The sequence below is a fragment of the Ictidomys tridecemlineatus genome, chromosome 3 (assembly GCF_052094955.1).
Source record: "Ictidomys tridecemlineatus isolate mIctTri1 chromosome 3, mIctTri1.hap1, whole genome shotgun sequence".
NCBI classification, from domain to species: domain Eukaryota; kingdom Metazoa; phylum Chordata; class Mammalia; order Rodentia; family Sciuridae; genus Ictidomys; species Ictidomys tridecemlineatus.
Window position 1 is genome coordinate 190,215,846 of NC_135479.1, and position 27,233 is coordinate 190,243,078.

Here is a 27,233-nt window from a genome sequence, read left to right on the forward strand (position 1 = left end):
CCTTTTAATTCTTTTTAGGTAGTATAAGACAATAATAAAAATTCATTTTTTTTTGCTGGGCACAGTGGCATCCACTTGACTGTAATCTCAACCACTTGGGAAGCTGAGGCAGGAAGATAGTGAGTTCAAAGCCAGCCTCAGCAACCTAGCAAGGCCCTAATCAACTTAGAGAGACCCTGTCTCTAAATAAAATATTTTAAAGTCTTGAGATGTGGCTCAGTGGTTAAGGACCTTTTATTCTCCTCCCCCCTGCAAAAAAAATTAATAAATATTCATGTTTTTATTAAAATTCTTCAAAATAATTTTAAAATTAATATTATAATTCAGTGTCACCTGAATCATACCTCATTTGACTAAAAGTAAATTCTATTAATAGTACAATACTGGCAGAACAAATTAAACTAAATTTTGCAAAACAGTGGGTTTTTTTAATAACCATTTATCTGGACTTAGTACCTTCACATGTGCTATTAAAATCCCCTGCTTAATTCATGCTTTGTTCCTCAGAAGCACAAGAGGAACATAAGTTGCACTGATCAATAGACCATGATTTCCTGTCTTTACCTAGAGAAGAAAAACTGTAACTAATAAAATATTGCCCAAAAGATATATATGCACTTCCTTTTCCCAGAAGAGCTATTCTTAAGTGTAAAGAACAAGATCATTTCTATTTCCTTTCTACCTTCACTCATCAGAAAAACTCAGCAGATTTGAGAGTAATCAGATTATTTTTTTCAGATCTTGTCATTTGAAACTATGGTAAAGTGGTAAAGCTCTAAAAGACAGTGATTGTATAGTCTATTTATTAAAATAATCCAAACCCCCATATGATTTTTAATCCTTCACCTTTCACTGCAGTATAATATGAGATACTTTATCAGTTTAATTACAAACAAATATAATTCAATTGTTATGTTTTTAATGTAAAAATGTTCACCCAAAACAAAATCAAATTTTATGATGTCATATATATTTCACATATATATGTACATATGTGGACAAGTGTCATTTAAATGGAATTCCTTCTTTCTATTATCATGGAGGATAATAGAAGAAATTCACAGGGAACTGGGTATATTGTAAATATACACTCGTTGCCCTCCCCAAACCCAGCACACTCAAAACAGGGTTTCCTTGTAAAGCGTGAAGCCACAGTGTTGCTGAGTGCTTCAGAAACACTCTGTACTCTACTTTTAAAGCATTTGTATGTGTCATTTATAGGAAACGAAAATTTAAGAGATCATTTACAGGATTTTACTATGTTGTCTATTACTCAGTTCTATTTTTCTCTCTCAAAAAACATTTTTTTCCAAAACTTCTGCAGCTTAAGTCTGGTTTTCTTTGTTAACCAAGTAGTATGGGATGAGCCAATAGTCAAGTTAATATCTGTGACCTGCAGCTGGAGAAAATTACTTAATTCAAAACCAGTTATCTGGTTGGAAAGAAATTAGATTTTATTTTATTTTTAAGGCCATGGAATTTCAACCTCTACAAGTAGCCCTTCCCATCAGTTATACACTTTGACGACTAGTCTTCTGCTGAGAAAGCCTATCTGGGGACAATGGGATCAGCTTTTCCTTGTGCCATCACTTATGGAGGCCCTGCCATATGAAGAGAGTGAGTAGACTTTGGAGATTGTCAGAGCCTGAGCTCAGTCAAGCTGTATGAACCTGGGCCCAACGTTTGTCATAAATTTTCTCATTGACAAAAGTGGAAGATAATATTTCCTCATGAGTTGGTATTGAATTGGTCAATATATCAAAAAAAAAAATTCCTGAGACAGAAAGAACAACAAATGCCACAAACAACAATAAGTGTTGGTGAGGATGTGGGGAAAAAGGTACACTCATACACTGCTGGTGGGACTGCAAATTGGTGCAGCCAATATGGAAAGTAGTATGGAGATTTCTTGCAAAATTAGGAATGGAATCACCATTTGACCCAGCTATCTCTCTCCTCAATATATACCAAAAGGACTTAAAAACAGCACACTACAGGGACATCAATGTTTTTAGCAGCACAATTCACAATAGCTGAACTGTGGAACCAACCTAGATGCCCTTCAATAGATGAATGGATAAAAAAATGTGACATATATACACAATGGAATATTACTCAGTAATAAAAGAGAATAAAATCATGGCATTTGCAGGTAAATGGAAGGAGTTAGAGAAGATAATGCTAAGTGAAATTAGTCAATCCCATGTTTTCTTTGATGTGAGAAGGCTGATTCATAGTGGCGTAGGGAAGGGAAGCAAAGCATGGGAGGAATAGATGAACTCTAGATAAGGCAAAGGGGTGGGAGGAGAAAAGAGAGAGGGAGCATGGGGTTAGAAATGATGTGGAATGTGATGGACATTGTTATCCAAAGTACATGTATGAAGACACGAATTATGTGAATATACTTTGTATACAATCAGAGATATGAAAAAATGTGCTCTATACGTGTAGTGAGAATTGTAATGTATTCCACTGTCATATATAAATAAAAAATTAAAAAAATTAATTTAAAAAAGAATAACAAATGCCAACTCCATCCTTTACAAACGTAGGAAAACACAAAAGTCCCAGGATTTAAACCCTTCTCTCATTGTAGGATGTGATCGAAGTTTGACCCAGCTTCCTGGTAACATGTTTCAAAGCCTATACATATGTTGTTGCTAATTCGACTTGCTGCTGTCTCATTGTCACATGCTAAAATGATATTTGAATATACTGTGTATCCTCAGCTACCAGATAGGGGGAATTTCTATGGGGGAATACAGTTCTGCTTTCACTTAGATTTGGTGATAGCAATTAACTGTGGGTTTGCAATTCAACTTAAACTCCAGTCTCACTATGATTAGGAAGTAGTGAACCTCTCTGGCCTTTGCCTAAGTGCTGCTGCTCCTCTTCTTCTTCTTCTTCTTCTTCTTCTTCTTCTTCTTCTTCTTCTTCTTCTTCTTCTTCTTCTTCTTCTTCTTCTTTTTTTAACTCTGGTCTAATCATGCTGATCTTCTCTATCCTTGGATAACATTGAGTTCTTTCCAATCTTGGGCTCTTCCTCAAGCTCATTATTCTGCTTGGACTGCTCTTCCCTTTACTTTTGACATGGCTGGCTGTTGTCATCCTTAAGACATCAGCTTGCCTATCCCCTTCACATAGGGCCTTTACCAAATAAATACATGTATACATGGTATAGTTTTTACTGTTTTGTTAGTTTGATGGTTTGTTTTGTTTCCCTGAAAGGCAGAGTTCTGGCCTATTGCTGGTACTACCAGAGAACCTGGCACAGAGAGGGGCCCAGGAAGTTCTTAGTGAATGAATGAATGAATGAATGAATCAATCAATCCACCTCTATAGATGTGCACATTTTAGGGCATGCCCTTAGATTGGTAAACATGAGAATTAAAATGTCAGAATCCACTGGGTGGGAAAAATGGAATACTAGAGGAACCCTCCATATAGTAGCTGCTCTTCAAGACGGAAGAAAAACAACAGCTCTGTGGCTCCAAAATGAGGTTTGCAAGCTGTGGGCAAATGCAAATCAGAGAGATAGCAACTAGATGAAACCCAAGAATATCAGTTTTTAGAACAGAAAGCTGGTTGCACCAGCTCTTGGTATGTAGCAACTTGGTGGAAGAGGAGAAGCTCCTGTCCAATGAGCTGAAAATTTCCAGAAGAGTTTAAGAAAAGCAAGCTGCACTGCAATCTGAGCAGAAAAAGAGGCTTAGATACTGCAGTGTGAGCCAGTGAAGGAGGAAGTCTTGGCACTTCCCAACAGACTTTTTGACAGTAGTGTGAAGCATTGCCAACTATAAAGCCTTGTTGTTTGAACTTTTTCTAAAGGACACTAGACATGCCTGCAGTTTTACTTGTCATCTCTATTCTGTTTTTGTCATATTCTTCACTTGATTTGTTTTTGTGTGACCAAGACCCAAGAGCAAACTATGCTTTTATTTCTCACTGAATCAATGGGCACACAAGCCATGAGTCAATTTAGGCTCAAGAGTAAGACTATACAGGAAACTCAGGATGGCAATGGGAGTCTGTTTCCAGGACTGGGAGTTTCTAGAGGATCTACTGTTCTGCCACCTCCCCCAGCACAAAGACTGAGGTTCTTGAAGCAAGAGCGAGATGCAGCCCAGATGGGTCCCAAGGATGCCCAGGGAAGAAGACTGGCCAGCAGGTCCAACTACAGAAACACCCTCATCTCAATATACACAAGCACAGGAGTATTGAGGGTGAATTCTGTTCTGAAATTGACAGTGCTTCCCCTGTACTTACGCACAGGCATGGATGGGCAGAGCTCAGAAAGCAGACTCCTTTATCAAGTTTGGTCAGGTTTGGATCAAAGCTGAGAACAAACAAACATTTTAATAATTGTGTCACATGGACCTCTAAAATCAAAGCTCTGGAAATAAGTGTTTCCATTTAAGATAACTCAGCAAGAAGAAAACTAAATCTTTTTATGATTGTTGGTGCATTGTATAACCTGATTTGTCATGTCTTTTCTCATTATTTGTTCTTACATAGCTCTATCTAATTTTGTGTATTTGTTCATTTAAGTAGATTTTTTTCTCAATACTTCTTTTCTTCTATCCCACCTCCATTCACATCTCTTCTCTTTCATCCTTTTTAATCTCATTTTATCCCTTCCTTCCCCAACTCTTTCTTTTCTTTCTTTTTTCTTCTTTCACTATAATTATAAACTATAGTACCATTAATGTTTGCTTTTTAGATTTCCTCTTCTCACCTAAATTTAGCATCGCAGAGATCACCAGTAATGATAATGGTTTGCTCTGACAATATCACTGTTCCTGGCAGCTACTGTCTCTTCTCAAAGAGCAGTGCAGGTTGTTGTTGATCTTAGCACTTGGAATGCATTGGTAGGATGTTTTGACTTGAAGGCATACCAACAGCTTAGGGTATATTGTAAAGAGATAAGTGCTCACTAAAAGATCTTCAAATAATAGAGGAAGTTTGTAAACCTTCCCCTAGTAGCTGAATTCACACACACAGAAGTGCATGAAATGCTGAACACAGAATTCAAAAAGTTGATTGAAAAACTGATTGATGCATGAAAAGAAGCTCTAAAGGATAAACTAAGGGAAAGAGTGCAGGATGGAAAGAATATTTCAATAAACAGAAAACAGATTCTGAAAAAGAAACAAACAGAAGTCTTAAAAATGAAAGGTACAATAATTCAAATAAAAAAATTCAGTTGAAATTCTCAACAGATTAGATCAAGTAGAAGACAGAATCTCAGAGTTTTAAAACAAAATGAGTGGATTTGAAATTTCAGACATATTTAAAGACAAAAATAGAAAACTATAATCAGAATATCTAAGAACTCTGGAACAACATTAAAGAGATCTAATTTAAGGCTCATAGATATTGAGGAAGGAGCAGGAATAAAGTTAATGGAATTGGTAGCCTATTCAGTAAAATCATTGAAAAAAATAAATATTCAAATCGTGGGAAGGAAATGAACACATAGACACTGTAGGCATTTAGAACTACAAATAGAAAAGACTAGAAAGAAAAAAAAAACCTCTCCACTAAATATTATAACTAAAATGCCAACTTTGCCCCCCAAAATTAAAAGCTGCAAGAGAGAAACACCAGGTAACACTTAAAGGAATACCTTTAAGAATCTGAATAAAAGCATATTTCTCGTTAGAAACATAAAGTCCAGGAGGGTTTTTAAATGATGTGTTTCAAGCTCTGAAAGAAAACAATTGCAACTAAGATTGCTATATCCAGCAAAGCGATCCTTTGGAATCAAAGAAGAAGGAAAAAAAAAAAAACTTCCAAGAAAAGCATAATCTAAAGGAATTCATGCCTTCTAGACCATCGTTGCAGAAGGTACTTAAAGGATTACTACACATAGAAGATTAAACACAATCAAGAGCACTTGGGAAAGAATAAATCTCATTAGAAAAGTAGATAAGACCAATAAAAAAGCAAAGAGAATGAAGAAGTAATTAAAAACTGTTCCAACCACAAAAAGCCCAGAGGCATATAGATTCACAGATGAATTCTACCAAACTTTTAAAGAATAATGATGCCAATGTTCCTCAAATTATTCCATCAAATAGAAAGTGAGGGGACACTTCCAAACTTATTTTATGAAGCCAGTATCACCCTGAAATTAAGAGCAAATAAGGACACTTCAATGAAAGAAAATTACAGAGCAATATTCTTGATGAAGTAGTTACAAAAATTCTCAATAATACCTCAGCAAACCATATTCAGCAAAACGTTAAGAAGAATGTACATAATGATCAAATTCATTTTATTCTAGGGATGCAAGGATTTTTTTTTTTTTGGTAAAAAAAATCAGTAAATCACACAATCACCTCAAAAGATACAGAAAAAAAGACTTTAACAAAATTCAGCACCCATAGTGATAAAAACCCTGAAGAAACAAAGGAACTTATTTCAACATCATAAAAGCTATTTATGACAAAACCAAAGTTAAAATCATCCTAAATGTGGAAAAACTGAGAGCATTTCTTCTAAAATCAGAAATAAGACAAATATGTTTACTCTTGGGACCCCTATTCTATATAGTACTTAAAAACTTTCCGGGCACAGTGACACACCCCTCTAATCCCAGTGGCTCTGGAGGCTGAGTCGGGTGAGTTCAAAGCCAGCCTCAGCAAAAACAAGGCACTAAGAAGTTCAGTGAAACCCTGTCTATAAATGAAATACAAAATAGGGCTAGGGATGTGGCTCAGTGGTAGAGTGCCTATGATTTCTATTTCCATACCCCAACCTCCCACCAAACAAACAAAAAAACCCCAAAAACTTAGAGCAATTTACGCAAGAAAAAGAAATAACAGGGATGCAAAATAAGAGAGGAAAAAGTCCAATTTTCCCTGTTTACAGATATTCTATTCTTAGAAGATCCTATAAACTCTACCATAAGACTTCTAGAAATGATAAACAAATCCATTGAAGTAGCAGGAAACAAAATCAACACAAATAACTTTTAGTAAATTTTCTATACACCAATGATGAAACAGAAATTTGCTGAGAAAGAAATCAGGAAAATAGTTCCATTCACAATATCTTAAAAAAATACTTAGAAATAAATCTAACTGGGTTTGAGGTTGTGGCTCAGCGGTAGAGCACTTACCTGGCAAGCACAGGACCCTGGGTTCGATCCTCAGCACCACATAAAAATAAATAAGTGAAATAAAGGTATTGTGTCCAATTACAACCAAAAAATAAATATTAAAAAAAAGAAAGAAAGAAATCTAACCCAAAGAGATGAAAGACCTCTCCAAGGAAAATTATAGAACAGCACACTCAAAAGAGAAGTTGAAGAAACCAGAAGGTGTTCATAGATAGGCAGAAGTAATATTATTAAAATAACAATATGACCAAAAGCAATCTACATATTCAATGCTATTTCCATTAAAATACCAATGACATTCTTCTCAAAACCAGAAAAAAAATCTTGAAATTCATATGGAAAAACAAAAGACCCAGAAAATCCAAAGCAATTTTGAGTAGGAAAAGTAAAGCTGGAGGCATCATAATACCTAATTTCAAATTATACTACAGAACCATAGTAATAAAAACAGCTTGGTAATGGCATAAAAAAATAGAAATACAGACTGAGATAGAACAGAATAAAAGACACAAAGACAAACCCACACAGCTACAGTCATTTAATTCTTGACAAAGTGTCAAAAACTTACATTGGAGAAAAAAAACCCTCTTTAACAAATGATGCTGGAAAAACTGGATATCCATATGTAAATGATTGAAACTAGATCCTAGCTCTCACCCTGCACAAATGTCAACTCAAAATAGATCAAAGACATAAGAATTATAGCAGAAACTTTGCAACTGGTGGAAGAGATAATTGGAGAAACACTCCAACATCTCCAACAACTTCCTCAATCAGAATCCTATAGCTTAGGAAATAATACCAACAATCAATGAATGGGATATACCAAACTCAAAAGCTTCTGTATAACAAGGAAAACAATTAATAGCATAAAGAGAAAAACTAATGAACCGGGGAAAATCTTTCCAGATACTCTTCTGAGACAGGATAAATATCCAGAATATATAAAGAACTCTGCAACACTAAATAGACAAATGCCTCACTCAATAAATGTGGAAATGAACTAAACAGAACGTATATTAAAAGAAGAAGTACATATGGCCAACAATTATATAAAATTTTTCAATATATTTAGCCATCAGGGAAATATAAAGCAAAACTACCCTGACATTCTATCTCATTCCAGTCAGAGTGGCAATTGTCAAGAATACAAATAACAAACCCCTATCTCTCACTATGCACAAAACTTAACTCAAAATGGATCAAGGACTTAGGAATAAAACCAGAGACCCTGTGTCTAATAGAAGAAAAAGAAAACAGTTGGGGCCTAATCCCATGTGATGGGATTAGGCCCCAACTGTCTTAATAAGACTCCTGTGGCAAAAGAATTAAAATCAGGAATCAATAAGTGGGATGGACTCAATCTAAATTGGTGCAACCAATATGGAAAACAGTATGGAGATTTTTGGAAAATTGGGAATGGAACCACCATTTGACCCATCTATCCCTCTCCTCGGTCTATAACCAAAGGACTTAAAAACAGCATACTATAGGGTCACAGTCACATCAATGTTTGTAGCAGCACAATTCACAATAGCTAAACTGTGGAACCAACCAAGGTGCCCTTCAATAGATAAATGGGTAAAAAAAATGTGGCATATATACACAATGGAATACACAAAAGAGAATAAAATCATGGCACTTGCAGGTAAATGGATGGAGTTAGAGAAGAAAATGTTAAGCGAAGTTAGCCAATCTCAAAAAACAAATGCTGAATGTTTAATTTGGTATAAGGGGGCTGATTCATAGTGGGATAGGGAGTGGGAACATGGGAGGAATAGATGAACTCTAGATAGGGCAGAGGGGTTGGAGGGGAAGGGAGGGGGCATGAGATTATTATGATGGTGGAATGTGATGATCATTATTACCCAAAGTACAGGTATGAAGACATGAATTGGTGTGAATATAATATGTGTATACACAGAGATATGAAAAATTGTGCTTTATAGGTGTAATAAGAATTGTAATGCATTCTGCTGTCATATAAAAATTTAAAAAAATAAAAATAAATCTAAAAAAGAATATAAATAAAAATGAAGTCTGGGTGAAGATGTAGGGAAAAGGAACACTTAAACACATTGATGGTAATGGAAACTAGTACAGCCACTATAGAAATCACTATGGAGGTTCCTCAAAAAACTGAAAATGGAACTACCATATGATCCAGATATATAATTCCTCAGTATCTACACAAGAGAATTAAAGACAGTATACTTTAGATAGATATGTGTTCCCATGTTTATAGTTGCAAAATGCACATCAGCAGATGAATGCATAAAGAAAATATAAATTTAAAAGTGCCATTGTTTTATATCTATTTATATGTGTACATACACACACACACACACACGTACATATATGGCTGAATTAAACACAATGAAGTTTAATTCAGCCATAAAGAAGAATGAAATTATACATGAAAGGGTATAAACTGTAAAGCATTATGTTGAACAAAATAAGCCAATCTCAGAAAGACAATTGCCACGTTTTCTCTCTTATGGGAAAGCTAGAGAGAAAAAAGAGGTAAATAGATGATCTCATGAAAATAGGAGATCATTAGGATAGATAAAGGGGATCAACAAGTAAAAGGAGAGGAGGAGAAAGGGAGGTACTGGAAATTAAATTGATCGAATTATATGTGTGCATAAATATGCCCCAATGAAACACCATCTGTATAATTAATATGCACCAACAAAAAATTTTAATCTTACAATCCATATCATTCAAAACAAATAATATGGAACTTAGATTATAGTAAAATGCTCTACAAATTTTTACATATGCAGACTACAAATCCTTTAAAATATACTTCTTTCTTTATGGAGAAATCCTTAAGATGTCAAAATACATTACTAATGATCATAATGATCTGTTATTGATTTATATAACATTGTTTCCCAAGGCTACAACACTTTTTAACATAAATTATTTTACTCCAACAGCTTTCCTGTGAAGTACTTATCCTGATTTTATGCTTGTGGGAAACTGATTATTTGAGTTTCCCTTTCTACTGAATCAGCTCCTGATTCCAGGACTTCTAATTCTGAGCCCAGGAGCTTTTCTGCAAAGCATTAATCGAAATGAAATATCTCTTTGCCTATTGAAAGAAATTATATTGGTCTCATCTCCACTAAAATCCCAGCCCTATAATTCTCTGAATATGAGGGCTTGACTTGAATTTGTCAGCTCATCTTTGTGGAGATGGTTCTTTAGGAAACTGTCCCATCTCTTTCAAAAGAAAAAAGAAACTTTCTTTATAACATAATAAATACCAAGGGGAAAAACATAATAGACTTTCATTTTTCCAGTTCATGGTGCAATAAGTAATTATGCCATACAGTTCATGCAAAGCAACTTCTTTATTTTATCCAGCAAAGGTCATCTTCTCTGTTGGCAATCAGATGAATAAAATCCTCTGAGTGGTGCCAACTCGCTATGACACCTACTTGGAAACTGGGGAAGTCTGTTGCTGTCCTTTAAGCCAGTGCAACTTTGGTAGCCTGCTGGGTGAACCCTGAGACACTGAAGGTCCTTTTTTATTTCTTATACTGGTGTTCCCCTAGAAGAGTTCCCCTTTTAGGCAGGCAGAGAGAAAACCCAACAGGATATGAACTGTCCAGAGGCATAAGATATTGCTTCTGGACTCCTGTCATTCTTTTCATGTTCCAAGATTTAAGGATGATCCTATCTTATTTGCTTCAAATATATTTATTAAACATCTACTATTTGGCTAATATTGCCAGGTGTTCAAAAACAAAAGCATGGGCACTGCCTTCCATGAGGTTCTAACTTAGTGGGAAGACAGACCAAAAGACAATAGGGAACCAATGTGATGTGTTCTGTATCAATCCAAGGTAAAAGAAGTGGTGAAAGCATTACTTGCCTGGAAAAGTAAGGAAATGTTTCACTAGGGAAGCAATGCTTGAGGGAATGTTGAGCAACATAGGAATTTGCCACACAGATGAAGGAAATGGAGGGCACATTTTAGCAATGGGTGGAGTACATCATAAGCTTAGAAGCATAAGTCTGGTATGGCCTGAGAATGAGATGTAATTCCACATAGCAAGTGTGTATGTGAAACTCAGAAAGGCTGATGAAGGGGCTGGCAGGTATTAGTTTAAGACCATGTTATAAAGAGTTGGATGGCATGTATCCCTTAGAATCAGATGGATTGCACCCATCAAAAAAGATATGTTGTAGTCTTAACCCCTAGTATCTCATAATATGATCCTATTTGAAAATAAGGTTGTTGTAGATGTAATTGGATTAGTTAATATGAGTCTATAGTGAACTAGGATGGGACTTTAATCCAATATGAATGGTGACCTTAAAAGAAGAGGGAAATTTAGACATTCACCTGCACAAGAGGAAGACTGAGCATGAACATAAAAGGAAAGGGTGTCTTTGTTACTACATAGGATAAAACTGGAGTTATTTCACCACAAATCAAGGAAGGATTAGTGCTACCAGAATCTGGAAGAGGCAAGGAAGGACAGAATCGTCTAGAAGTCTGAAAGAAGGCCCTGGCAACACTTTGATTTTGTATTTCTAGCCTCCAGAACTGTGAGAAAAAAATCACCTACTGTTTTAAGCCAAGTAACTTAAACTACTCTGTTATAGTAGCCCTAGGAAACTAAGATACTATGCTAAATGGTATAGATTTGAAGGTAATGGGAATATACATTTGTATGAAATGTGTAACTGTGGAAGAACTGTTGCCAAAGCAAGAAAGGGACACAATTAGATCTGTGTGTTAGATGAAAGCTCTAGCTGAATGTGGAATATAGATTAAAGATGAGAAGGGGACAGAAGATATACCTTTCCTCTAATTCACAAATTTTTCAAAGCTAATTGACCACTATAGTTCCTCAATGTCTCCTCATCTGTGAAAAAAAAAATTCAGAATGGAGAAAAGGTCTCTCTTCACCTCTCTCAGTTTAGTCCAAAGAGCTATATCAGGACTCCCCTCTCTGCATATTATTTGGATAAAGAAAGGGGCAAGCTTTGAAATTTTGTCCTGCCAGACCACTTTATTTAGTAAGGGGAATGTCACAATGAAAAATGACAGTACTACTACTATGATACACACATTTAAATTATTTTGATATTGATATTTTGATGTCATTAAAAATAATTCAGTTCAGAACTCATAAGCATGAAATAAATAAAATTAATTTTCCAGTAGGAAGCCTTTTGAGTTTCCGGAATTGTCTTCCTTGATCTCTATCCTAATTGAAGAAACTGATTTATATCCATATCTTGAGATGTCTATTCCTATATAAGTGGAAAAGTTATAAAATATTCTATTACTGAGATCAATACTAAGGATACTGGAGTACATTAATTATTTCTTTTAGGTGTATTTTCTCCAAATGTCATGGACTGTGATGATAACTGGTAGTTTTGTTGTAAGCAAATAACTTCTTTCTAATTTTGGTAAGTGGCATTCAAATCTGTGACACTCCTAAGACTATATACTATAAGGGTTTCTAATCTTGAATAGTTTAAATAGGTGCTATTATAAATAAAGAGGATGTATGTGTTTTCATTATTCCAAGCACCACAAATGTGTGCACACACAGAGGATTTGAGTGATATAGCTTTACTAAAGTGGCAGAATTCACTAGAGAGCAAGAAGACAATGTGAAGCATTATGATTCACGTTGTGTAATTTCATCATAACCACTCGAGACATCACAGTGTACAAAAACTAAAACTAAAACTAAACAGAAACAACAACAATAAAAAAACCACATCAATTTTTCTACTAAGGTTCTACAACATGACACCTGAGGGGGGCTGACAGCCTTGGCCAGTATTATATGATATTTTCTTACTTTGCAAATCAAATCATATTTTCTCCAAAGAAAAAACAGATACAAAACATTTGGAAGGAGTTGTAGATATGTGTATTGATGCAAATGCAATTGACATTTGTATCAGTTACAGTAATGGCAGAATTGCCTACATAGTTAAAGACTATAAACAGGATATAGGTACAATTAAGAAAAGGCACAAAAATGAATCTCAAATAACCAAGATGGGATGGCTGAGTTGTGTATATTTATCCACTGGTATTTGTTCAGATTTTTCTTCTTCCCTCTAAATATCATTTTTGAGTTCCTACTATGTTGGAAAATATTTCAATTTTAAAAAGATATGATTTGAGTATACTATGTGGATTTTAGAAGGAGTAATGTCTAGTCTGAACCCATGCAATTTATTTCAAATTAGATAATCTAAGGTAGGACCTTAGGTGCCTTCATACTAATTTGAAAGAAGAGTTACTTGGAGATACAGATGAAAAATATGGTTGAGAGGTTAAAAACCCACCATTCCCAAGATTCATGTGTTCAGTCTATTTCACTATTAAAGTACAGAAGAATTCAAAACGAAGAAAGATTTCTTGGAAGAGGAAAATGAGCAAACATTTATTGATAGTTTGCTATAATTACTGCATCTTAGTTAACCCTCTTAACAACTCTATCAGTTCTTATCTCCTGTTTTGCAAAAAGGAAACCGAGGCAAAAAAAATAGCTAACTCAGCTAAAGTCAAAAAAGCTACCAAATAGTAAAGACTTAAACTCCGTCTTCTCTGACTCCACCATGAACACTGTCAACCCCTTTATGACAAATAGAACTAATAAATAAAGGGAGAAAGTTGTAAACCAAAGCAACCACTGGCTGTACATATAAACTTTGATTTTCTAATCAAAGAGTAAGCCTGCTTACCCTTTTCCACCTCACCTTCTTCTGGCCTCTTTTCTCTCCCACTTTCTACTCTGTAATTCCTTTCCATGGGTTCACTAAAGTTCCCCAGACCTAAGGGAACTTAGGTCTGCAAGAGTTGTAAAAGGAAGAAATTGAAAGCTGAGCAGGATCATTCAAAATCAACATGAGAGGAAAATCTGTATTTCATACAAGGTTACAAGACAAACAACTGGAAAAATCATTGAAATTGGTCAGAGATGAAGAGGAGGAACACAAGAGGGACACACAGGGAACATATAAAGCTGAGAAGGAAAGAGAACATTTTGGTTTGTGTGTATCATATGCCTGTTATAGTTTGGATCCGGAGTGTTCCCCACAGGCTGGTGTACTGAAGGCTTACTCCTCACCGTAGCGATGTTCAGACCTAGGGCTTTGGGGAAATGAATGGATCATGACTTCATCAGCCGAATAATCCACTGATAGTTGAAGAGACTACTGAGAGGTGGTGAAATTGCAGGTCAATGGGTGTGCTCCCGTGGCCACCATCTGAGCAACTTCCCTCTGCCATGCCCTTCTGCCATACTTCTGTGTTAAGCCAGCGAACCCTGGACTGAAAACCCTAAAGCCATGCCAAAATAAGTCTTTCCTCCCCTGAATTGTTTATGTCAGGTATTTCGGTCACAGCAATGAAAATCTGACAGACACAGAAGCCCTCAAAAATGTATGGAAATATGCACAATAACTTCAACTGTTCATCCTCTATGGATAATGCTAACATTCACACTAGGGTCCACGCTGAGAAGTTTAGAGACAGTGTTAAAGGTCCAAGATAAGTCAATGAGCTCAGCAAAATGTTTCTTCATACTTTATAGTTTCCTTACTGGTTTTAAAATGTGGCTTTCTAAAATATGGATTTACTTTTTTAAAAAAAAAAAAAAACAACAATGGTTCCTAATGCCAACATCTAAACATCAAACAGAAAGCTAGGTATCATCACAAAAAATATCTCTTATTCTATGCCTAGAATGTGGTCTGTCCCCACGAAAACTCACACTAAAGCTGGATACCTCCATGTGACAGTGTTGGGAAGTGGGTCACAGTGGGAGATAGTTGGGTCACCGGGGTGGAGCTCTCATGAATGAATTAATGCCTTTGTCTCACTCTCACAAAACTGGATTAGTACCCTGAGGGTGAATTATAAAGCAAAGCCCCCTGCCACCTGTGGTCTGTCTCTTGTACATTTGCCCACTTGCCCTTTTGCTTTCCCTGCCATGAGGTGAAACAGCATGTAGCCCTCAACAAAAGACAAGCAGATGTTGGTACCATGCTCTTGGACTTTCCTATCTACAGAACTGGGTCTTCAAATAAACCTTTTTGAAAATTAACCAGTCTCAGGTATTTTGTTATAGAAACACAAACACACACACACACACACAAAACAAACAAACAAACAAACAAACAAGATATTTTAACATCCTAAGTCTTTAAGAAAAGTTATATTTTCCCCACTACACAAAAGAAATGACTGGAAATCAAGAGTTGGCTGACTAGTATGCTGTGTATTCTAAATTTAAACTTAGGATTTTTTTCTTCAAAGTCTAATTGTTATTCCCTTATACCATGCAGCTTTAAACTTCTAAACATTATGGTAAACACAGTACTAACCATATCAAAAATGCTCTGCAAATGCTAGAAGTTTAATAAATATTTGAAAATTGTTTATATGTTTAATTCCAGAAGAAAAAATTGAATGAACTCTGTCTCCTTACCAATTAGATGAAAATGGGGCATTTTCAGTCATAAATCATAGTTACGTCAATTCCAGTTATATGTATGTACATTAACTTTCTAATTAGTTCCTTTTTTTTTTTTAACCATTCAAGAGAATCTTACCTTTCTAACAATTTACCCAGATACAAAAACCACGCTGTTGCTTTGGTTGAAAACTCAGTAGCAATAACATTTGTACTGTAGTTACTTTGGTTCAATTTAAATTCAGTTGTGTTTTTGTCAAGGGAGACTCCTCTCCACTTTCATCTCAGCTGAATTAATGCACAATGAAAACAGCCATCAAATTTACTAATTGTGTCGAATAAGGATATTCCAGGGTTGCAAGACTGTCAGGAAAAGCACATTACAGAAGCTAAGTATTCAATTTCAAAAAGCCTTTTAACATAAATATTTCAAAATCATTAGTTTTGTTCTCATTTAACCCCAGTGATTTTCATTTCCCACAATCTATTTTGACATTTAAAGGAACATTTTTTAAATCTATTGCATCATATGTGGCTACCATCACATAATACCACTTAAAAAATTATTGTTTTTTCATAATGGTAAAGACAGAAGGAGGCTGACCTGGTGAACCAAATGAAACATTCTGCATATTTCTATTTGAACTGTGTTAGTGTTATCCCATGCAAAGAAATACACACTCTACCACCAACAACTCAATATCCCTTTCAGAGAAAATAGCATGATCCAGACATCTTAAGATTTAGAGATCATGACCAAACAAGACTGGAAACTCTTACTATACTAAGTGGGCTTCAGAAATAGCAAACTGGCATTTTCTTTACCCTTTGATAGAGGGGGATGCCTTTTGCTCTTCAGTGATTGAGTGGGATGCTGTTAGGGGGTCTTAGGTTATCTGAAAGTGCTATTGGCAGAGGATTTCATGGCTCCTAGAACCAAGGAAAACAACCTACTAAAATACCATACTGGAGGGAATGGTCAAAAGATCAGATCAAAAATGGCAGCAAAGAAAATGAAAGAGGCATTCGTCAATTCATAAACCCAGGGCTGTCCACTCCCAGTCAGTGGCCAGATCTCAACAGAGACTGACAGGCCATTTAAGGAAGTGGTACAAAGGAGTCAGGTGAATGGTTTTTAATCCAGTTTGCATGTTAAACTTGAGGAAAAAACAAATTAAAACAATGACCTATTTAAGAGAATCAAATTCCATTTATAAAGATAAAAAAAGAAAAGAATGATGTTTTATAATCTTAAGAGCTAGTTATATTTAAAAACATTTTTTAAAATCAGAAAGATATGTGATAAGTTCCCTGGTGGTTTGCCATACCCACTGGGATTTTTCTACTCTGTAATTTATAAAAAGTACCAAACACTCTCTGATGGGTTTTTAAACCAAGTCAGTTGGAAAGCACAAAACTAACACTAGGGATTTATCAGCTGCATTCGTCATTACAGCTGATCTCAAGGTTTTATTACCAAGAACCACCAAGTACTGTCTGGTGTTCCTTGTTTGTGCGCTCAGAGTGAAGTCCCTAAAGTGATGAATCTGACAAGAATGGGATTCAGAAGATCTTGACTAAAATCCCAGCTCAGATCTGAAACTGAATTGACCTTGAGCGACTTCCTCAATCCTCAGAGCCTTGTTGTCTCTGAAAAATTTAATTACTTATTTTACAGAGTTGTTGTGTCTTCCAGATTTAATAACTTATGAAAAAGACAGTCTCAAAATGATTTCTTGGATAGGTGAAAATTAAACTAAAGAATCCGGGGATAATGAATCGTTTTCCTTTATTCAGAGGTCATTTTCAAACTTCAACGAACATATCACTTAAAAAACCTGTGAAAGAAAAAAATGCCCATCCCAGAAATTCTGAGTTAGCAAGTTTGGAACAAACAGCATCAATGTTGTAGGTGATTCCAATGTGGTCAGCTGTGGAACCACACAGTGAGAAATACAACTTTAGGTAAAACATTCTAGCAAAATTGTGAAACCGAGATTGTTTTATTTGGAATTAATAGATGTATGTTCAATGATTCTTTCTTTCAATGTCATTTCTCTCCCTCAAACCTGAAAGTTTACAAAGGCCTCTAACTGTAAACTAAAATAAACTTCTATGCCTACGTCATAAATAAAAATATAACCACTTTTCACATCTGAGCAGCAGTGAGTTCTAGAAAGTATGTAAATAGTATGAGAAGAGCACAATCTAATTATTTTAAAAATTGGGTACTGAAAGATGCTCTCCAATTTTTCATATAAGGGATTGAGTTTGTGAGTATCTTCAAAGGAATCAGGTCCTTCTCCCCAGATGCTGGATTAACATAATCCAAATTACCATTCAGAAAGTTGGTTCATGGATATTTATCCATGGAAAAGGTCTTAGTGTTTATCTAGTACTATCATTTTATAGTAAAATGAATTATGGCTAATGCCATCTGGCCTCTCCTTTAGCTCAGTTTCATCACAGATGAACTTTCCCATGCAAGAGAAGACTAACAGAGAGCCAAGTCTACACTCCGAAAGATTTCCCCACTGAACCAATCTTCCCTATCTGTGTTGACAAGAAATCCAGCGTCTTAAATCAGAGCAGTAATTCTTTCATGTAAATGAATGCTAAATATTTGAATTAACTTTTTTAGTGTAACTTACCCGGATTGTAAAGCATCGGGGGCACAGATTCATTTCACAAAGGAATACACTCCTTCAACAACACAAAATTACCCAGAATTCTTTTGACTTCAAGTCCATCATTAAAGAGTCTTAAAAAGTTACTTTCTTGGAAAAGAGATTCTCTCCCACATTCCATAGTAAAACAAACGAATAATTTGTGGCAATTGCTGCTTGATGCAGATGAGTTTTAGGTAACCGCTGCTTTGGGTTGTTTTCTCAATTTCCCTCCTCCTGTACAGAAAGTTTTTAGTCTAAATTCTTATCTGCTGTTTTGATAAAGTATTCTTTCACTTTTCAGAATTTGTTCTGTTAACCCAATCCCATGCAGCTAGCATAACTCCTTAGAATTCTTGCCTTCAATGTTCCTCTTCATTATAAAGCTTTGAAAGTTATTGATTCTGCAAATGTGAAAAATTAACTTATCCAAAAAAAAAAAAAAATAGCACACACGAAATGGGAACTGGGCAAAGAAACCCGAAGAATGTTGTCTTAACTGGAAGTTGTACCATTAACTGCTACAACTACTGTATTCCTGTTATGGCTTTTTGTGATATATTTATCACCGTGTGGGAACAGTTTAATCTACTCCATACAGAGAGCAGTATGCTTTCTCAGTGGCCTCAAAATATGATGGCCCTTGCCACAAACAACTGATCTAAAATTTTGCAGGTGGCAGGTCTAACTTTTTTTTTTTTTCTAAAAGGAAATAACCCTTCTCTAAAAGTCAAATTTGTTTTTTAAAGCTGTGGTGTCTTCAACCACTTCTTTTTCAGTTTTTCAGTTGACACCTTGTCATGACTTACGGTGGGTTGCATCAATCATTCTGGGTTCTTACAGAAAATATTTTGTGGTGGTTGACTATCACATGCAAGAAACTAAGTGCCCTTTGCGGGTGACTGCGCAGGTACCTCTGATTTCTTGCCAAATCATTCAGAATGCCGCAAATCCATTAAATCTCTCCACAGGGAGGAAAAAATTCCCGCATCCTAGAGAGAGAATTTATGAGTTCATTTCAATCACCACAAATGAAAGCCACCCTTAATATTCATTAGAGATTTTACGGTGGCAATATGCATTATCTCTTCATATGCCCCTCTGAAAGGCCAATTTCCCTTGAAACCTCACATGGCTCCAAGCCACTCTTTGTAGAAACAATGGCCTATGTCCAAGTGGAATCAGGGGAGGCAAATGGATGACATTTCCTTATCCATTGGTAATGATTCCATTAAAACAGTGTGGTGGATATGAGCTTCTGAGGTTTAAAAATTAAAGAACAGATTTGGAATGTGCAGTCATGTCATTGTATCACTTCTCTGCTGTCATCTGTGACCATATGTCCTAAAGTGAATGAGAATTTTTTTTTTTTTTTGGGCATCACAAAAGATGATTTTTAAAGCTGACATTTCTTTCATTTGAAGAAATATATATGTTGGGGACATAGCTCCCAGAGGCTGAGAGCTTTTCATTAATCTCTGTCTTCCTTCCACCACGGTTCATGCCAACATCTTTCACCTATTCTCCATTCAAATTATTCTCTTCTTCGTATGCAGAGAAGTTTTTTCAAAACACAATTATATCACTTCAGACCCTCAACAAGCAAACAAGAAACAAGCTGTTGACCAGAAACACTTTTTGCATAGCTCTCCACTGTTTTAGAAGCTAAACAATAAAACTTGGTATAGCCCATAAACTCCTGTGTAACCTGACTCCTTTCTCCACCGACTTTGTACCACATACCTTTCTCTGGAAGCCACTCTGAGCCTTCTCTCCTTCTTTCTATGTCGGGCTACTTAACTTCAAGACTTTAATTAGATTTGAGCTCAGTCTCCACCACCCCTGAAATTGTTTACTGACTCCTAAGTCAAATCTTTTCATTATAGACCTTTCTAGAACTGTGTAGCAATCATAGCAGTTAACCATTTTAAAGTTTGATTATTTTTTATGTGACTCTTTCTATTTTTGTTTCCCATTAGACTATGAAGTCCACAATGTATGTTTCCACCCAACATTTTATCCTTATCTGGCACAAAGTAAATATTCTAAAATCAATTATTGAGTGAATGAATAACTGAGTTCTCAATTTTGATTTTAATGCTTCCTGTGTCTTGGTTTAAAGTCCTTTCTATAAGTGACATGTAAGCTTCAGTATGGGTTGGACCTGAGGTAAGTGCAATAAGGGCAAATTTCTAAAGCAATTACTCATCAGTGTGGTTGTATTTAATAGCTGGGAACCATGAGATGCATAAAGATTTCACACTGAATATTCATAAGGGATTTTAGAGTGACTTCAACCACTTGCTTCACAACTATCCAGGAAAGAGAGGGAACATGAATTTCTTGCCTTCATGTTTTCACTGTCCTCTGAAAAAGAGAGTTATGCTTGAGAGTTCCATTCTGACTCTGAAATAAAATATCATGAAATGCATATGTGATATGACTATGATAAAATATATGCCGGGAGTTTAAATATATGTAAGACACCATTAATACAGTGATAATTTTGGAGGCCAGAAAAGCACAATGCTGAGCTTAGGACCCACACCCCAGCCTGATGCCAGCAGAGATGGATAGGCTTGGAGTTACTATAGTACCCCCTATACTATAGTCTTCCTCTTCCCTCCCTATACATTTGAATGAGATACTTCTGGCACTCTTATCACCAGGGAGAGCATTCAACAAACTTTATGAAATAATTTTAAATACTAGTGAAAACCAGGAGTGAATATTAAAGGCAGTATTATCTCAAGTGATACAGAATTGATGAGAATTGCAAATGGTGACACCCTAATGGCAAGTACATTTCTTAATTATCTCTGTGACTTCACAGTTCAAGGAGATACCTGATATATCATAGGCATTATGCTAATGTTTGTTGAATGAAAAATAAATAATTATAAATGCATAGTTATAAATTATAAGTAAATAGCAATAATTGCCCGTGAAAATAGCAGCTCTTTTTCGTTGAGTTCCAGTAGATGTGTTAGGTGCAGTTAAAGAATTCACCTTATAAGAAGACCACAAGAAATCTTCATTTTAGTCATTTAGCAAATAAGAAACTGAAATTCAGAGAAATCAAGTAACTTAACAGTTGTGTGTATAGTAATGGTAAGGCTACAAATGAAGGATGGGCTTATTTGGCTCCAGTTCTCATGGAATTCCCACTAAAAATGGTTTATCTGTACTTCCATATGTATTATTCCATATCTGATGCAAAATTTAAGGACAACTTAGTGAGAGGAAAAATCTAGGCTAAGATTTAGGAGATTTCTGTTTAGTACCAGTTCTTCCATCACCAACGGTGGAACCTCAACTAATCCATTTAATCTTCATGTAAATCAATTTTTCCATCTGTACAATGGAAATAATATTTTGCCTAATTCATAAAGTTAATGTAAGCTAAAGTCTGAGCTAAAATCTCATACCTTGAACCTGGATTTTTCATATGCATAATTTCAATTTATATGGCAAATTAGAAACTTGACTCCATTTTTACAGATGGGAAAAGTAAGGTTAACTTACTATCCTAGTCTCAAGAGTTACAAAGCCAAAATCTGGCAGAAAATTTTGGATTCTTATAGAATCTTAGCTTGAAATCTACATACTCTTATATTGCATAAGCTATTGAACCTCTTTGCGCTTCATATTTCTATCATTAAAATGGGAAAAATGAAATCACCTCACTGAATCATGACATAAAGATAGTTACTTAAAAGCAACTTAAATATAGTCCAATGTTAGGTCAGTGAAGGCAATGATTGCCTTTATATTGATATATGCACATGATAAGCACAGAAGTTCAGTAATGAATTACTCAAGGGGGCACCGTGCACCAGAGTGTGTACATACATGTGTACAAAGCTGATAGATGATGGTGGTGGAAGAAGATTTCTCACTTCAGCCAGGACTTCTTATCCTGAAAGTCCTTCTTTTCTGTCCCCTTCTATAACCTTACTTACAATGTCACCAATTCATTTTTCAAAGGAAAATTCAGTCTTCTGAAATCTCATTTTAAAGGATTTTTTTTTAAAGTAGCTCTCTTTTTACATCAGGGTTTTCTTAGTTCCTATGAATGAAAAGGTAGACATTTAGTACATGAAGAGATTTTCATGGCCATGATCTCCTGCCATCACCCAAATGAAGTAAACTCATATGCATGGTTGCTAGTCTTGTCTCTAACATTGCTTGATTTCACCTTGTGATGAGTCCAGGAACATGAAGGAGAAAGGAAGTAGCCTGGACAGAGAATGTGTAGTGGGCAAAGAAAGAAAGAAAGAAAAAAATCCTTAAACTAAATAGCTTATGTAAGAAAAAAATAAACAAACCTAGAAATAAGGTCACCACAGGGTCATCTGAAGAGTAAGAAAAGAACTGCTTTGAACAAGTAGAAAGAAACCTTAATGCACTAATATTTTTAACACATAGAATTTATCTTTTTCAATGTGCTCTCATATTTTAAATTCTTGAAGATAAAAAGAACTTTACGAATCATTGATAGCCCTCACCCGTTTGAAAAGTGAGGCAGAAGTGATGGAGAATAAGCAACCTGACCCAAGGAGATCCTACAAAGTGACAGGGTTGAGCTCACAGCTGACTCTCCGGGCTCTGACTTATGTTTCTTTGACTTATAACAGCTTCCAACATACCATGCCACAGCCTTTGTCTTCTCCTTACATAGCAATATTTGAATTATAAACTTACTTCTCTGCTGCAAAAGAAAAGGTAACACCACTTGAAATGTTTGCCAAGGCTCATTAAAGGAAATGTTCTAACATTCAGGCCTCTCTCCTGCCAAAAGTTGATGTCCAGCTTGGCTGATTTGATTTGCTTTATTTTGTTGAACATGCAAGAAAGTTTAGCTCTGAGCAAGAAAGAGCTTTCAGTCTCCCATGGCCAGTGGGCATAACTGAGCACCCTTCAGATTGACTCTCCTTGTCCTCCTCTTTTCAGTTGAGAACACAGCAAAACAAATTTCAACTTTCTTGTGGAAGCCAAAATGTAGTTACAATTAAATATCATGGGTAATATTTCATTATCATGAGGAATAATTTGAGTGATAAACAATGTATGGCAACTTCAGAAATGTTTTATTATGGTAGTACCAATTCAGCTTTCTCCTTGATTTGAATGCCCCTTGAGTAAAACAAGTCCATGGTGAAAAACATAAAAAGAGAAAAATGATAATACATAGGAGAGAGATATCCTTGATTTCTATAACAGTCTTAGAACTACTTCCCAGGTCAATTTTTCTCACCAATACATAAAATTTGTGTAGTTGGTAAATACCAAACATCAACACAAATAATTAAATTGGTTTGAATGCTACATTACTATGCCTCCAAAATCTAATTTAATAATTTCTCTATTTATTCAGGAATTCTAGAATAGTACTTGACATTTATAATTACATTTTCTCATTTTATCTTTATTTTTATTACTAAAGATTTTATTAGAAAGGACATTTAAGCATTTTATACACATTTATAATTTACTTTCTTCAAACTCAAACTAAAGAATTTCCATAAACCTGACAACTTATATACTATTACAATATCTCATATTTAAGTGTTTCTTCTATAAGCTCCTTTCTCAATGTAAAAGATGTTTGCAGGTCTAGCCAGATTTTTTTCAGGTTTATTTGATATATAAGTAATACATTCGGCATCCCAGTAAATTTTTGCACCAAAGATTGTGATTAATTTGTTCTTTTTTAAATACCTGTTTCTTTTAAAAGGAGAGCAACAACTACCATTATAAAAGAGGAATAGTAGATTATCCACATGTCCCACCTCAATATAAGCATATATACTCTTAAGTCCCAAGTTCAAAGATTCAGGAGGTACTTGGCATGAATCTGTTAAATGAGTGAATAAATGGAAGAATAAATGAGAAAGTTATTGGAGAATCCTTTATTTTTCAAATTTTGATTTGTAAATGCTAGTTCTTACATCAAACATTATACTGACTATATTAAGATTTGTCATATAAGTTATTCATAATTAATAATTTGTTCTTGTTTATCTAAGACTCAAAATTATTTTTGGAATCTCAGTTCTCAATTAATTAATTTTGGCACTGAGTATGGTAAGTGCAGAGATCTTTTGGAACTTTTGTATCACATTTTCTTATCTTTACTTTCAAAAGGCTCAGCCCAGATTATCATTCACTGTAACTTCCTTTTCACAAGTTGTACAAATTTATCTGCTGAAACATCATTTCCTTCCATCTCTCACCATTACTCCAATGTAAGCAAGTAAAGTTTAAATATGAAGATGGGAAATAATATCATTTCAGTGAAAGGTTGGTACTCAGTTTGTAGCAAAGAGTATGTGAAAGACTCTTAGGGATGTGTTAGAAGATTAAGTGAACAGGTTTGTATTTGACCATGTAAGTCTTGGGGAGACACTCAAAGGTCTGTAAGGGCAGCAGTGACATTATTACAAAGATATTAGGCAGCATTATTCAGTTAGATTAGAAAAAAACTCACCTGGTAACAATGGGTCATGTTGACTGAAGGGAAAGATGAGAGTCATGGATACTGGGATAGATTACCAAAGGGACAGGACAGAGAGAGAGAAAGGAGCAGAGACGCAGGGACAGATTATCCTGATTTTATTGCCTCTTTTTCACACACCACTGGTTTGCTTGGGCAGTGTTTAAATTTTACACTGCTTAGCAGAGGGCTAGGCATCCCAAGAGCACCTCCCCATATCAATAATAGGTATCCACGTCCTCTCATTTAAACTGAAAGATTAATTGTAAAATCTGTTGTTACTTTATTTCTTGGTTAGCATTGGCATGAATCCTGTTCCTCCCACTGAAATGGTTGTGTAACTTTTTTTCCATTCACCATACTTTCTCTTTTGACACCATTTTGATGAGTTCATCTGACAGTCCAACAAGACTCCCTCATCCTCTTCTTAGACACCCTTAAGTGGAACCTTGTTTCTTTTCTTACCTCGAAATGCTGTATATAAATTCCTCATTTTTCTTTGATTTTTTGCAATATGCCTCTGTCTCTCTCACTATTATCATTTTCTATCAATACTTTATTTGAATTCTTCTTTACTTAAGTGTATATTTTGTTCTTTCAGAACCTTGACTTTGCCTCTTTCTGAAAGAGATGTTGTTAGTGTCGCATTGTAAACATATTGCCATTTTTATAAAACAGACTTCAAAATATTTGAGAATTAATTTAAAGCGCTGAGTGGATATTTGCTTCCCTTTTCATATCCAGTTTGCTTCTTTTTCTTAATACTGTAAAAATAATGTTATTCCTCTTGAACCTGAAAATTTCTCCCTGTTTTGAAAAATATGTTTGTTATTATAATATTGTACTAAAGGAAGATCTCATCTTCCTCAACACACACTTGTCTTATTTACCTTTTCTCCCCACAAGGCCAGCAGTTCACTTTCCTCTTTTTTTTTCCTGTTTTTATAAAGATGTTTCCAGCTTTTAATATGCAGAGCATCCTAAGAATCCTTCAGTCACTCTTGTAAATGGATTCTAAACACTTGGCTTCAAATATTATTTTTGGTTACTTTCACTACTACTTTCCTTAAGATGCTTCTGAAATCCCCCCTCAAAACCACTTATCTCAGACATTAGAAAAGAACTACTTCTTTAGTTTTTCCTTTCAGGCTTCTCTTGTCAAGTACAGTCTCATAGAATTTGATCTTTTACCTCTCTTGTTTCACATCGATTCCACAATCACATATTCCCCCCACTCCCTGATCCCTCCGACCTTACAAACCACTAAACTGCACATTAAACATCTGTGTGAGTCTCATTTTTTCTGTTACTTCTATGAAGAGCCCTTCATGAACAATACATTTCCCTGTCTAATTCAATTTGTTTATGGAAACTTAACGGAATGTTACTTCTTAGCACAGGTTTCTGGATTCTTTGATTTAGGGATAAATGTTGTTGGGTCCTGACACTACTTCATTTAATCTTCCCAACCTTGATTTTAGATAAATGGGTGTTTTTGATATGAAATAAGTCACTCAGAGGAAAGGTAGTGAATGGGGACTGAAATCACTCTGTAGAATTGGAACTAGTGGGTTAATGAGGATAAGGGGTTTGCCCAAACTCACCCGTAGGTCATGACAGAGCTGGGCTGAATCCATCAAAATCAGAGTTCCAACTGTAGTGGGTTTAGCAGGGTCATGCCTGGGTAAATAAGGACTTTCCGGAAGACAAGTCAATTTCAGACCACTTCAAAACTCTGATTTGATAATGAGATCAGAGGTACTGAAATCTACTATTCCTTAAATTTCTGAAGTCAAGGAGAAACAAATGTCTTTGTGGATTAGATCCATTGCCTATGAAATGGGGGGTGTAGGCCCAGCTCCACCATATCTGCATATTGGCACACTTTTTAAAAAAAATCTAGTCACACTTTTACCCTTTAAAATGGCAAAAATGTCACCTCTGACTACCTGTCATTAATAGTAATACTCATTTCGGAAGCACATCTTCTCCCTCTACACTGTCTGCCTTCTATTTCTTCTATAGAGTGAAAGTTAAATAACCCAAATAATAACTCTGCAATTACTACAGAAAAAATACCAGCTCTGCTAAAATGAAACTGGATATTTTTCACTTGTTATTATTATAGAATATATGTATAGAATATAAAATAATAATCTGCACTCATTCAACTTCTTTCACTCTAGTGTCTCAAATCCCTGGGTGTAAGTGGTCTCATTAAGTTTACCAAAACCAATTTAACTCCAACATGTTCTTGAACCTTCTCGCCAAATCCACGGAGGCTTTCCTGTCACAAAAGCTGAACATTCCTATTTGAAATTCTGAGCCTTTGGCGGATAGGCTTGACCTTCTACAGACAAAACTCATTTAGTCATTTAGTTATGCACTTAAAGTAGGCAAAACTACCTAATTTTTTTTTCAAAAACTATCACTATTGTTTTTGCCTAAATGGACACTCCCAGATTTACAAGCATTCATACTCA

The 27,233-nt window shown here is 35.3% G+C and overlaps 1 protein-coding gene across 4 annotated transcripts in view; it reads right to left on the bottom strand.

Annotated features, from left to right (window-relative positions):
• Positions 1 to 27,233, bottom strand: part of Samsn1 (SAM domain, SH3 domain and nuclear localization signals 1) — a 143,565-nt gene that overhangs the window by 59,292 nt on the left and 57,040 nt on the right. The window contains exon 2 of one of the 4 annotated variants that reach the window (XM_078044468.1): positions 4,267 to 4,336. The exons of the other annotated variants lie outside the window; for them this stretch is intronic. Within the exon in view, the coding sequence (XP_077900594.1) occupies positions 4,267 to 4,336 (70 nt within the window). The remainder of the gene's footprint in view (positions 1 to 4,266; positions 4,337 to 27,233) is intronic. 4 annotated transcript variants of the gene reach the window in all.